Here is a 13,075-nt window from a genome sequence, read left to right as displayed (position 1 = left end):
GGCGGGACTAAGCTGCGCTGATGGACAGCTCAGTTTGTTTGCATGTTGTATCACTTTTTTTCCAGTGAAACAAATGCGGATGTTTTGTAGCAAACTAGCAAACAAATTGTTCTCCCTGCAGCTTTTTAGGCAGGAAAAGCAGTTGTGTTAATTATCAGGACATTGCTTGTTTTCCTGCCATGATAGAGACAATATTTGTTGTATTTTGACCATTGTTTTTGTTATTATGTTTGTGCTCTACCATGTTATTATGAGCCGTATAAATAAATGAAATGAAATTAATAAAAAACATTTGTTTTGTACACATCACTGGTTTCCTGCCAACACAGTGGCATTTAAAGCAGTTATGTATTTTTGGACATTTTAATCTAAAAAAATAAAATAAATAAAATATCCAAATGATAGCCTAATTTTGGACCCTTGGCTGAAAACCAATGTCCTAAAAGGTAACTCAAAATAAGTCTGGTAATCTTTTACAAAGAAATTATATTCTACATGAATAAGTAGCGCCCCGATTGGGCCAAATCTTCCATTTGTACGAACAATATCTGTAAAGTTTAATGAGCACATTTATACTCTCCAGAGGATGAACCCTTTCCAGTTTGGATAACAAATTCTCCAGTGTCACCACTAGGATATTTTTCAGCTTTAGTGTCACTACCCAGCTAGCAGGGAACATTCCTACAATATTGGCTAACGTTTCCTACAAGTTGCAGTAATGTTTTGAAGATAACATTTTAATCTTATGCTCAAAGAGCCTTTCAGGGATGTTTATCATTTCAAATAATGCTCCTGTAAGGTTAAATGCTGACTGAAATGTCACATTTGATCTGCAACATACTATGGATGTTTTGGTGATGTTTAGAGGTGACAGATCATAGAATGTTCTTTTATAAAACGTTCCCACAATGTTACATGAGAACAAAGGAAGAACATGTTCAACATTCAGAACATGTTATTGAGGCCTGACATTACATACCTGTTTGAAAATTAAATGTTCCAGTAATGCAAGATGTTTTTGCAATAAAAATAAACCAAAAAAACAACAACAAAAAAACCCATTTTTTTTCAACTAAAAGTAAACTTGCGGCTGAAACTTTAAAACATTGCATTGGTTGCATCGTAGCATTACTTTTTTAGAGCCAAAAACTGCTAGCTGGGTAGCAGAGGCTTCTGACTGAGAAAAGCCACATCACTAATGTTTTGTTAAATCTGTCCAACACTTTTATGCTGTAGGATGTAAAACACAAAGGGGCCCAAAACAAAGCTTTACTGAGCAGAAACAACATTTTTCTGACCATTAATAGCTACTAAGACTTGGGAATTGCATTTCTTAATTATAACTCTCCTCGTAACCCTTTGAAACCTGAGCAAATTGGCTTGATTGTTTTCAAAAATTTGGAAAACAGGAAAGGAGCAACTTAAGAAGTAATTGCCCCAAAAGTGACAAGAATATTTTTAATTTAAAAAAAAAAAGCTCAGAAAAATGTCCAGAAAAATATATAAATAATCACGTTTAAAATTATGTTACATAATTCTGTTAATCCTGTTAATAATACTGTACTGTTTTTTTTGGATAATTCGCTTTTTGTCATGCTTTTTTAAAAAAAAGAAATCAAGCCAATTTGCTCTGGTTTAGTTTAAATACTTGCGAAAGACTTCCAAACATAACACAAGAAACGGATGCGGATCAAGGTTTCAAAGGGTTAAAGCCCGCTCGGCGAGCAGCCGAGAGTCTCTGTGAGGATGCTGAGAGATGATGCTCTGATCTTCCGGCTCTCTTCTTTACACGTGAACGCGCGCACGCCTGCCGGTGCAGAGATGCGCATGTGACGACAAAAGCACACGCAAGACCCAGTTTCTCTCTCACATGTACACACACACACTTTCCGATCAAGACAGAGAAGATCTACCTCTCCTGCGACATTTACAGGCTGGTCAGACCTGAATAAACCAGGTCTGCTCAGATTTAACAGCACGGAGGTGAGCGTGTGTGTGTGCGTCCGTGTGTGTGTATGCGTGAGATGACGAGAGAGAGGTTGGCTTATTATCTCATGCAAGAGCCCGGACAGTCGGATAGGTCCTCCCACCGGTGTCTGCCTATTTATACGGTTAGAAACGCAGCCGGGGGTCGTGATAAGAGGACGCGACTGGGACGCAGAGACATTCATCACAGCGCGGTAAGAGATGCTGTTCTTGGTCCGAGTGTTGCGGATGCCCGTGAGTGTGTGTTTGACCTAAATTATGCAATGATGGTGACATAGCCGCGTGTCGCATGTGCTCCTTGTGCCTTATTGGATGCAGGCTGCAAGGACCGCTGCTCGGAGTCAGCAGGAGTGTGTAGTGGGAGGTTTGAGCCCATGAGGATGATGTGCATGATGGTGTAACAGACTGCATCATCCGGTAGCTCGTGCTGCAGTAAAATCTGCACATATTTATCCGTACACAGTGCTGGTTTCAAGTTAATTTCATGTCTGAACTGCAGACTCCGTGCAAACTAGCTCGAGTTGTAAAGATGAAGCTATAGTTTTAGGCCTGTGAAAATCAAACGCGCCTTTCAAACACAGCCTATTATTAAAAAAAATAAAATAAATCGCAGAATTTTCATGCAGGGTTTTCAAATTAGCGACAAAAATGCTTTTTAATTCTATTCACCACACCGAGGATTGAAAGTGTACATTAAGTTTCCCATATAAAGCCCATAATACACAGGACACTATGTTCTAGAAAAGTATGGTGCGTCCTCTCCACACATGCTGCACAACGCGCACATGTAGGCGCATGAAAGGGCTGGAGGCTAGCACAACAGATCACAAACTACCAACAACAATAAAGTCTAATATTATCACATTTTAGCTGTGGATGTATTGGATTTTCCTCTCAGGTAAAGCAGTTTGGATTATCTGCAACTGTTTTTTGTTTGTTTGTTTGTTTGTTATTTTTATTTTTTTGGAGTTTAATGGAATATCAGATATACAAATAAAGCACAAATCTATGCTCATAATCTACTTTTGCTCTCCAGTTAAGCAACGCATATACAGCTAATCAATGCGTAAAAGACAAAACAGTAATAATAAGACAGGTAAAAAAAAAATATCAAAAATTGTCCATCACCATTAACAAAAAATATATATTTAAAATTGTAAAATTGGCAATTGATCCAACAACAGATAATATGACTTTTTTGTTCTGACTTCTTTAAGACACACTTTATATGATATATATACATCTGTACTGTTACTTTTTTTATCTTTGGAGTTTAATTAAATGTCAAAAATACAGTACATAAAGCACACACATTTATGCTCATCATTCATTCTTGCATTTGTCACCATAATCTAAAAATGTGTATAAATATATATTGCAAAACATCAGCAACAGCAATACAGCGCGGTTGTTGGATCATGCAGTATTTACTTCTGTCAAAAGCACGTGATGCGACAGTAACTATACTATGACTTTTTAAAACATATTATATATTATATAACTATATACACATCTGAACTGTAAGTTTTTTTAAACTTTGGAGTTTAATTAAATGTCAAAAACACAGTACATAAAGCACAGTGTTATGCTTATTATACATTCTAGCATTTTCACGAGAATCTTAAAAAAGTATTCAATTGTATTGTTAATCATGATACAAAAAAAAGTAACCATACTATGACTTCTTTGTTTTGACTTTTTCTTCAGACACTTAACGTGTATATATACTTTTTTTTAATTTCTGAGTTTAATTACATGTCAAATTACAGTAAATAAAGCACATAGAGTGATTATTTACCCTTGCATTTGTCACCATAATCTTAAAAAATATAAAATTGTATTGTAAAACATAATGCAACTGCAGTATGTTGTGTCATCACATAGTATTTACATCCGTCAAAAGCACGTGATGCAACAACAGTACGACTTTTTTGTTTTGACTTTTTAAAGACATACAGTACTATGAAATTTTCTGACTTATTAAAGATACACTATATATAATATACATTTGCACTGTAAATGTTTTTTACTTGAGAGTTTAATTAAATGTCAAAATTACAGTAAATAAACCAAACACTTATGCTCCTTTTGTATTTTTACCATACTAATTTTAAAAATATATTATATATAATCGTATTGTAAAACATGATGCAAAAGCAGAACAGCCTTGCTGTTGCATCATGCAGTATTTACATCTGTCAAAAGCACTTGATGCAACAACAGTAACTGATGTACAGAATATTAAGGCTACACAGGATAATAAAGGAGAGCTGCAGGTTCTGGGAACTAAATACAACCTAAACAGACACAAAGTACAAAATGCTGTGTGATTAAATAATCTTGTTCCATCACAAGATTTGGTACAAAGCTCCCCAAAAAAAGCTAGTAAGCGGACCTTTATGTGAGGCTTGTTTTGTCCTCCATACTGTTTCCAAATTATTCTTCATTGGAAGATTTTGACAAATGAGCTCAAATTTAAAAAAAAAAAATCTCAAGTGGCATAACCTGAAATCCACCCACAATAAGAGACGCATGTTACTATGCACTGATTTTAAGGTGTGCAAAGTGAAAGTTCAAGCAAAAAAAAAAACCCGAAAAAAAACCTTGTTACGTAAACACTGTGTAAACACTGTGGGGGTTGTCAAATTGCCCAGTGACATGGAAATACCAGTCTCAGCTTGCCAACTGGGGGCACGACGTTCACGAAAGAGGGCAGGCAATGTGTGGAATCCCAGTGCTTTCAGTGAAAAGGGTAAACAAGCCAACGACCAAAGACAACCGGTTACAGACACAGGTCAGACAGGGAGGGAGGAGGCGGGCGGGAGGGGTGCATGTGAAATGAGGCGGACTGCATTGGAAGCAGGGAGTCATGGGAGCTTCAAGGGATGTGAGCCAGAGTTTTGGGATGTAAGACAAAGGCGGTGTGAGCTGTGTTTGGGTTTTTATGAAACTGGGGCAAGTGGGCACTGTTGGTTGTGGGTAATGTTTTGGCGGGATTGGCTGTGTGTGTGTGTGGTGGGTATGAGAGAAGGAGGAGCTCTGTCAGCACGCCAGGTCCACATTCTCACCCTGCTGCTGTTGAAAGGGGCAGTAAAGACATAAACAGGCCCAGTGGGATTAGGGCCCACTCGGAGAAGTGATCAGGGGGGATTTGCTGCCCGGCGGGCACACAATGGCACTGTCCCGTTACGCACAAACACACACTACACATGCTCAACGGCAACGTTTCACAACAGACCTGAGCCTACACAAATCTGATTAGAACTCCCTTTTGTTTGGGAAGCGGCACCGGGGTTAACAGAGGCTAGTCTCGCCGCGGGCCATGTTTGATAGGACAGAGGGTGTGTGGACGTTGGCGGGACGGCAAAGAGAAAAGCTGGGGGCGCGTTGTGTTGTGGCGGGGTGTTTCCACGTGTATGAAGCCCCAGACAGACAGGGAGGGTCGTGGCTGTGTGTGGAAGCACAATAACAGGATGAATAACGTTTTTTTCCCTCTGTTCAGTGTGTGTGTGCGAGTCAGCTGATGATGGTGGATGGAGACAGGATCTAAGCAAACAGGAGAGAACAACAACATTGGCAGACACAAAGACAGCAAGCCGGTTTGAACCTGTTCAAATAATCTGACCCAGAAACATGGAAGCAGTGAGGGGGGGTGGGCAAAGCACAAACGGGCCTCTGCTTTTAGGTGAACATCAAATGGACGGCGACAGAAATGTCTGGAACTTTCCTCACATTTCTATCGTTCCTCCTCAGTGCCGGCTCTGGCCCAGGCTCCAGCCATGCCTCTTCTGGAAGAGACCACTCTGCGACAAGAGCACCCACCCACTGTCCCCGTGGTCATCATAGGTAAACGCTCTGCTCTTAACCTCCTGACCTTTAACGAATTCACGTTGGCCCAATCCTGCACACGTTATCCGAGGTGTGAACCAGAGTCACATGACTCAGAATCAAGTCACAAATCTGATGACTTTAGATTTGACTTAAAAAAATAAAAAAGAACTTGCAACTCAGTTTGGATTTAAACACCAATGGCTAATGACCTGAAAATACTTAATACCTTTTCCTCAAGCCATAAGATTAACCCTTTGAAACCTGGGCTAACTGACTTAATTTCTTTCAAAAACGTAGGAAGAAAACAATGAGCAAGATAGGAAGAAATGACCCAAAAATTAGCAAAAAAGTACAAGAAAATTACCTGAAAACTAGCAAAAAATAAATAAAATAAAATAAAATAAAAAAGGAAAGTTTGGGGGAAAACAACTACAATAAAATGACCTCAAAAACTGCTAAAATTACAATAATTCTGTAAAAAAAAAAAAAAAAAAGTATAATGTATAGTTGTCTGAAGATTTTTCCTAATGTTTGGCAAAATAATTCTTTTTGTGGGACATTTCTTGTCAAGTTGCTCAATGCCCTTTTTTTCTCATGTTTACAAAAAAAATCAAACCAATTAGCTCAACTGGTTCAAAGGTTTAAATACTTGTGAAAGGCACCTGAACGCAGCACAAGTAAAGTGATGTCAATCTAGGTTTCAAAGGGTTAAAAAGTATGCAGCATGTTGCAGGAAAGAACCATGAAGAAGCAATCTTACATTACTGAGCCCTACATTTGGTAAAGAGCCAAATGAGATGTAATGTAATGATTTGTTTAGGACCTGAAACTCAAAGTTTAACACTTGGAACTTGACTTGGGAATTGAAGGTCAGATCTAGAGACTTGCTGGTGACTTGCAAAGCCAAAACTTTGTTCTACCTCAATATTTAAAAATCTTAAAAGCATATTTCTCAATCTAAATTATATTATGTAATACTCCTTTCTGATGCTAAGCCACCATTTTGCTTTTAGGCAACGGCCCATCAGGAATTTGTCTGTCCTACCTGCTGAGTGGATACAAGCCCTACCTAGATACGGCAACTGTCCACCCAAACCCCATACTGTACAGGAAACTGCAGGAGACCAAACACCTGTCCATCACAGAACAGGTAAAAACACTTTTAAATCCTACCACATGACCACAGTCACCCCAGTGTATCATGATGGAGACTTTTTTTTTTAGGATCTGGAATACTTGAGTGAAGGTCTCGAGGGGAGGTCGAGGAACCCCGTGGCTGTGCTTTTTGACACACTTCTGCACCCTAATGCTGACTTTGGCTACGAGTTCCCTCCTGTGCTTCAGTGGAGAAGGGACAAGCAGCAACACATCCCACATCTGGTGCTGGGGAGGGCAACACCTGGAGGTGCTTGGCATGTAAGATACAACACTTAGTCTCCCACACATTTGTAATAATCCTTATTTTCCATCTCTGTTTCACTCCCAACTTGTCAAATACCAACGCTTGGTTGGTGGCATCAGATACCGATGCACCCTTTAGCAGTGGCATATTTGGAAGCTCGTAGTAAGGGCTCGATCACACCGTGACGGACGCACCAGGTGCGGCCGCTCCAAAAATGCCTTGGAAGCACATCCAGAAAGACAAAATGCATTTCACAAATATAAATTTACACACCGTTCCTGAAACTCCCAAACTCTGGTGAAGTACCTACAGCATCGTATTTTGATGTGTAGGGTCAGTTTTTGACAAGTTTGGAGTGAGAATGTGTTGTATTTTCAGTCAATCGTTTAGTTTTTGATCGTCCTGATAAACTGTTTCTTCTACACTTCTTCTCTCCTCAGGCAATGGAAGGGTCCATGCTGACTATCAGTCTCGGCATCTGGATGGAGCTTCCAGGGGTTAATTACAGAGACTTGACCAACGGGAAACGCAGGTACTGAGAGACAACAGGGTTAACATCAAAGACAAGTCTCAGTTTAATTCTGTGCTACCTCCGTCCTCATCTTCTCTCTTCTCCCTAGGGATGTAACCAGCGACAGAGCCACTCCAGAGGAGATCTCATCCTATTACCGTAACTATGTGAAGCTAAAGGGCCTCCAAAAGAATTTTGTTGACAACACCTACGTGACCTCTGTCCAGAAACTCTGCCGGGGGCACGAGGGGGAAGGTCTGGAAAACGGGCACACTGATCAAGGAGATGGAGGGGTGGGAGATGGTGGGAATGAAGGCTTTGAGGGAAATGGAGTTGAGTGTCTAAACAATGGAGGAGGGGGGGCTCTCTGGGAGGTGAGGGGATACCAGCAGGTGCAGAACGACACTCACGTCCCCTTCTCTCTGTTTGCTGAGAATGTAGTTCTGGCCACCGGTGCGTCCGATTCACCGGTTCGATTAGGCGCAGAGGGGGAGGACCTACCGTTTGTATCCCACAGCATCTCAGATCTGGGTTTGGCCATAAGCCGGAGAAAACTGGATATGAACTCTGATCCGGTTTTAATCGTAGGTGCCGGTTTGAGTGCTGCAGACGCAGTTCTGTGCGCTTGTAACAGCAACATAAGGGTGCTGCATGTCTTTCGAAAGAGTGTAAACGACCCAGACCTCATCTTCAAACAGCTGCCCAAGACCCTATACCCAGAGTACCACAAAGTCTACAACATGATGTGCTCTCAGACCTACACAAATGTGGCCCCCTCCTCTGCTTCAAACAGAGCCCAGGCAGCAAGTATTGCCTCCTCAGTATGTGCCAAGATGTGCCCAAAGCCCCAGCTTGCCGCAGGTAACATGGCTGGTGCTGCCGGTGTCAGCCTGTTTCCAGACTACACCAGTTTCCCCGAACACTGCGTGGTGTCCTTCCAGTCTGACATGAAGTGTTTGCTACAGGGGAACAACTCCCTCAAGGCATTCAAGATCTCCATGGCCCTGGTGCTGATCGGGACCAACCCGAACTTGTTTTTCTTGAAGGGGCAGGGCCAGTACCTGGGTCAGGATCCAACAAAACCCATCTCATGCACGCAGAACCCCATTGACATCCACCCCTACACTTTTGAGTGCGCAAAGGAGCCAGGTCTGTTTGCCATGGGCCCGCTGGTGGGAGACAACTTTGTTCGCTTTTTGAAGGGTGGTGCTTTAGGCATCGCCTCGTGTCTGCTTAAGAGACTCAAGAAGAAAGGGAAGCTAATCAGCAATGGAGGGAATAGCTTCATTTGATGGAGAAAAGAGCGGTGCACGTTGGTCACTGGGCACAGATTTCAAGCGCTCTTACCAACTGATGTAAAAGACGAAGGGGATAAGAAGAGTTTTAATTACTTAGGCAGTGCTTTTTCATCAAAGCTAAGGTATTTTACAACTTCCTGAGACCAAAAAGACAATGGATGTACACTAATTAGTTTCTAAAGAAACAAAAGACAGCTTTCAACAGTCTTGTCTGACTTCATAAGAAGTCCCCAGAAGTCCAAGCTACCATGTGCCAATGTTTTCTAGTCAATCTGTAACCTCACAACTGAATGGGACCTTATTTTCATCAGGGTTATTTATTCGTTCACCATGTGTCTTTCAATCCATCTACTAACAACAGTTACATGTCTGACGTATCACACTTTGGGTCTTATTTTAGCTTAGCCTTTAGGAGGAAAGTGCTCATAAGTAAAGACTACTGCGCTCATTCTCTTTGCAACTTATAGCTATAGTTGTGAGGGCAATCTGTGGTCCCATAGTTACAATTATTTAAGTTTATACAGCCTGGAGTGGTGAGTGTTTGCAATAGTGGATGCGCACAAGATTTATTTCAGAACATGTGACCCAATAATTTCATAGCTAAGCAATCTTAATGTTCCTGATTATTCTGAGCCTACCACTTTATTTTTCAACTACAGAGGATTCTTGTTTAGCTGCTACTGTAGGTGGCTGGAGCCATATTTTAAAAAAAAAAAAAACTTTTAATAAATCTGACCGCTGCTTTGGTTATAGTGCTACTCAAAGGTTTTCTATGCAAACAATTTCCCTTGAAGATCTGAATGTATTCTTGGGCACCCATCGAAAATTCAAACATTTGGATGCAAGTATCTTGGCAAAAGATAAGCTCATAAAAGGATCATTCTGGTGTTTTAGTTTTTAAGTCTTTTTTTTTTTAATTTCAGTAAAATACAAACATCTTCAGATGGGTACTTCAGTGAACGGTAAAGTCTTTGACAGTCCTTATTTTTGTTTAGATTTACATTCAGAAAAACAGCAAACTTCACTGCACAGGAGACTACTAAAGGCCAAAACCAATGCCGCATCTTTAACCACCTGGCTGGTGCTTACTCTGTGCGAAAATTCAAGGGTGCAGAAGCAGGTTGCATCTGAAGTCGCTAAGTGAGCATAAACAGAACAGTATCATAGTCTACTACCCAGAAATCCTGAGTGCGAAGCTGATCTTCCTCTACTAGCTGTTTTTTAAGTGTGTATTAGGTCTAAAATGTTTATCCATATTTATCATAGACTGATGTTTACAGAGGAAAGGGAAGATATCCACCGGCTATGATTGGCTGTTTCTCGTCACATGACATGCAGCGTGCATTGCTCCATTGAAAAGTTTAACTTTGCATAATTACTGAAGTGAGATAATCAGACTGAAAGATGTATCTTATTTGATGAAATGTATAAGTAAATAATTTGCAGTTGAAAAAGGGTATAAATCGCAGTATCTCTCAATATATTACTGCAAACCTCAGCATACTGCAACATGTTTAAAATCGCCGTAATATTGTATTGTACACAAACAAAGCGGCATGTGTACAGGCCCTAAAAAGCAGGATAAATGATAAAGCCTGCTTTTTTCAATTTTTTTTAAATCCAGAAAGATTGTGAATGTGTCATCCATATGGCAGCCAACTCCCGATTCTGAGATGTGGAAATTTCTCCTCAAATGGAAATATACTTTAAAACTGTGTTATCCCATGTTAATAGAGTAGATTTGGACAAAATAAAGACAGGCATCGTGTTCACTGAGGGTGTTCTGTACCAGTAAAATGTGATTTGTAGAGAAACAGTACAAAACAAGAAACACCTGAATGGTCCTCTAACGTAAAAACTTTCAGTTACATGACGATTAGAAGATAGTAAAAAGTTAAACTGTTTTTGCCTTTATGATCCATTTATCACAATAGCAGTATTTGTGCAAATTTCATTGTCATTTTGGCCAGTCAGTTCTACCTGAACTGAATCTAGACCCAGATAGATATGAAAAAAGGCACAGAGAGGTAGACTTGCAGAATACCCATTTTTACAATCATACCGTATAGATCATTTATTTTTATATTTTTTGCAAACCAAATCTTAGCATTCTCCCTTTATTTTCATAACTACATTTTGCCTTTTTAATCATGTTGTCAGTACAACATCTGGCTCCATCTGAGAACTATTCAGTCTACCTACTGGGCAATATGTCAATTACTTGTTGTCTATCATTGCAGTCATATCATATGTTTCTCTTAATATTGTGAAACCTGGCACACAACTTTGTTTACTTCCATAGAAATTGCCAATTCAGACTTCTCCCATTAATAGGCCTATTTCTGAGATACACCAACTCGACATGTGATACAAAAAACTCTTCCATTTTTCAATAAGCTTCACAGTAAATAGCCAATATTGTTTCAAGTGCCAAGTTAGACAGATGGTGAGCAGAGACAGTAGCAATCAATTCTCCATTTCCACCAAATGTTCCTTCCTTTCAGTCATTTAAACACTCTTGGCAAGAGTGTGATGCTATATGCGATTTTTGTGTGTATGTGTGCGCTGCTCACACATGTGTCATGGTTTGTTTATTGTGTTGTGACACTTTGAACCTCTGCTCCCTTCAATACAATATGGTAGTCAAAGTCAGTGTTGGGGGTAATGCATTACTAAAATAACATGTTACTGTAGTCACATTATTTTTTTTCCCACTAACAAAGTTAGTATTTTAACACATTACTGTATAAGTTTTGGTAATCATATAACAGTAACTAGTGGAAATGTTGTTACTTGTGTTAAAAAAATTGAATTTCTGCTGAATTATTCCTTGATGCTTTTTTCACTGACTTCTGAATATTGTTTTGATATGAATATTAAATTTATGCATGCAGGCATGACCCAAGGCCTAGCAGCAGCTGCTGTGAGCGGAAGACATGAAAGAGTACGTTTAAGGACCGCAGAGATTGGGCGACTCAAAAGTGGAGAAAACTCTTATTATTATTTTGAAATTACTAAAAGGTCCAGTGTGTAAGATTTAGGGGGATGTATTGGCAGAAATGTAACATAACATGAAAAATAGGTTTTAAGTGTATAATCACCAAAACAATTAGAATAATTGTGATTTCGTTACCTTAGAATGATTCATATGTACACGAGGAAGCGGGTCCTCATCAACGGAGCCCGACATGTTTCTATAGCAGCCCAGAAAGGACAAACGGAGCACTGGCTCGAGCCTTAGAAAAAACACTAATTTGCAAGGTGAAACTGCTTTATTCAGTGTTTTTACAGGTTTAAATCACCTGGTGTGTTGGTTTTAGAGAGGAAAAGACCTCTACAAATTATTCACTAAAAACCTCCTTAACAATTAACACAGAAGGAATTCTAACCGGCAATCTGCATTATTCCCTGCTAGATTCCAGTAAACCCCCCTAAATCTTACACACTGCTCCATTAAAGGATAAAAATATGATTCAAGTTGGACAAAACTATCCACCGCTTTTAAGTCCAAGAACAATCTGCTTGCTTAATGAAGAATCAACAGGTTTATTGTGTGTCCATCCATGTGCTTTACATTTTAGCAAAGATATGTATGGATTTGAGAAAGCAACTCGTAAGTACTTAGTAAAAAATGGCTTTAATCCCAAATTAATAAGAAAGATCCCATTATGATTTAGAGAAAAGAACTGTGTGTAAAGGTCAGTCTCTTTCTTCCATTAGGCGCTCTGCTACTCATGAAAAAAACTTTTATTTCTGCAGAAATCATGCTGAATGCTAGCACTGGCCTTGATAATGGAGTGACAGGTGGGCTTCAACAGTCTGCACAGAAATGCCGGTAAATGTTTTGGCATGACGACTACTTATCTGAGCAGTTTCAGATCTGTAAAAGTGCCTGAAGGCTCATCAGAGATTGTTAAGAAACGGCAACTTGAATCCCTCTTTGAGTTTCAGATAAAACCAGGGAACACATTTGGTCTTAACTTCAAAACGAAGGAAAAGCTGCTTTCAGCATGTAGAGTTTTGATGCTCTCTTGTACAACTGAAGAG

At 39.8% G+C, this 13,075-nt stretch overlaps 1 protein-coding gene across 2 annotated transcripts; it reads left to right on the top strand.

The window, feature by feature from the left end:
• The first annotated feature begins 1,530 nt into the window (after positions 1 to 1,530).
• osgin2 (oxidative stress induced growth inhibitor family member 2) lies at positions 1,531 to 10,040 on the top strand. 2 transcript variants are annotated; one of them, XM_088084522.1, is made up of 6 exons: positions 1,531 to 1,983; positions 5,740 to 5,832; positions 6,831 to 6,967; positions 7,042 to 7,233; positions 7,660 to 7,751; positions 7,840 to 10,040. In XM_088084522.1, the coding sequence occupies exons 2-6, from the start codon at positions 5,766 to 5,768 to the stop codon at positions 9,020 to 9,022; spliced, it is 1,671 nt and encodes a 556-aa protein (XP_087940648.1). In that variant the 5' UTR covers positions 1,531 to 1,983; positions 5,740 to 5,765; the 3' UTR covers positions 9,023 to 10,040. The 2 variants fall into 2 exon arrangements, with proteins under 2 accessions (XP_087940648.1, XP_042346425.2); XM_042490491.2 differs by having other exon boundaries at positions 1,531 to 2,180.
• Positions 10,041 to 13,075: the final 3,035 nt, after the last annotated feature.

Source organism: Plectropomus leopardus, chromosome 11 (genome assembly GCF_026936395.1).
Source record: "Plectropomus leopardus strain MGB_pleo_1.0 chromosome 11, ASM2693639v1, whole genome shotgun sequence".
In the NCBI taxonomy this organism is placed as follows: Eukaryota; Metazoa; Chordata; class Actinopteri; order Perciformes; family Serranidae; genus Plectropomus; species Plectropomus leopardus.
This window is presented reverse-complemented; position numbering and strand designations above follow the sequence as displayed.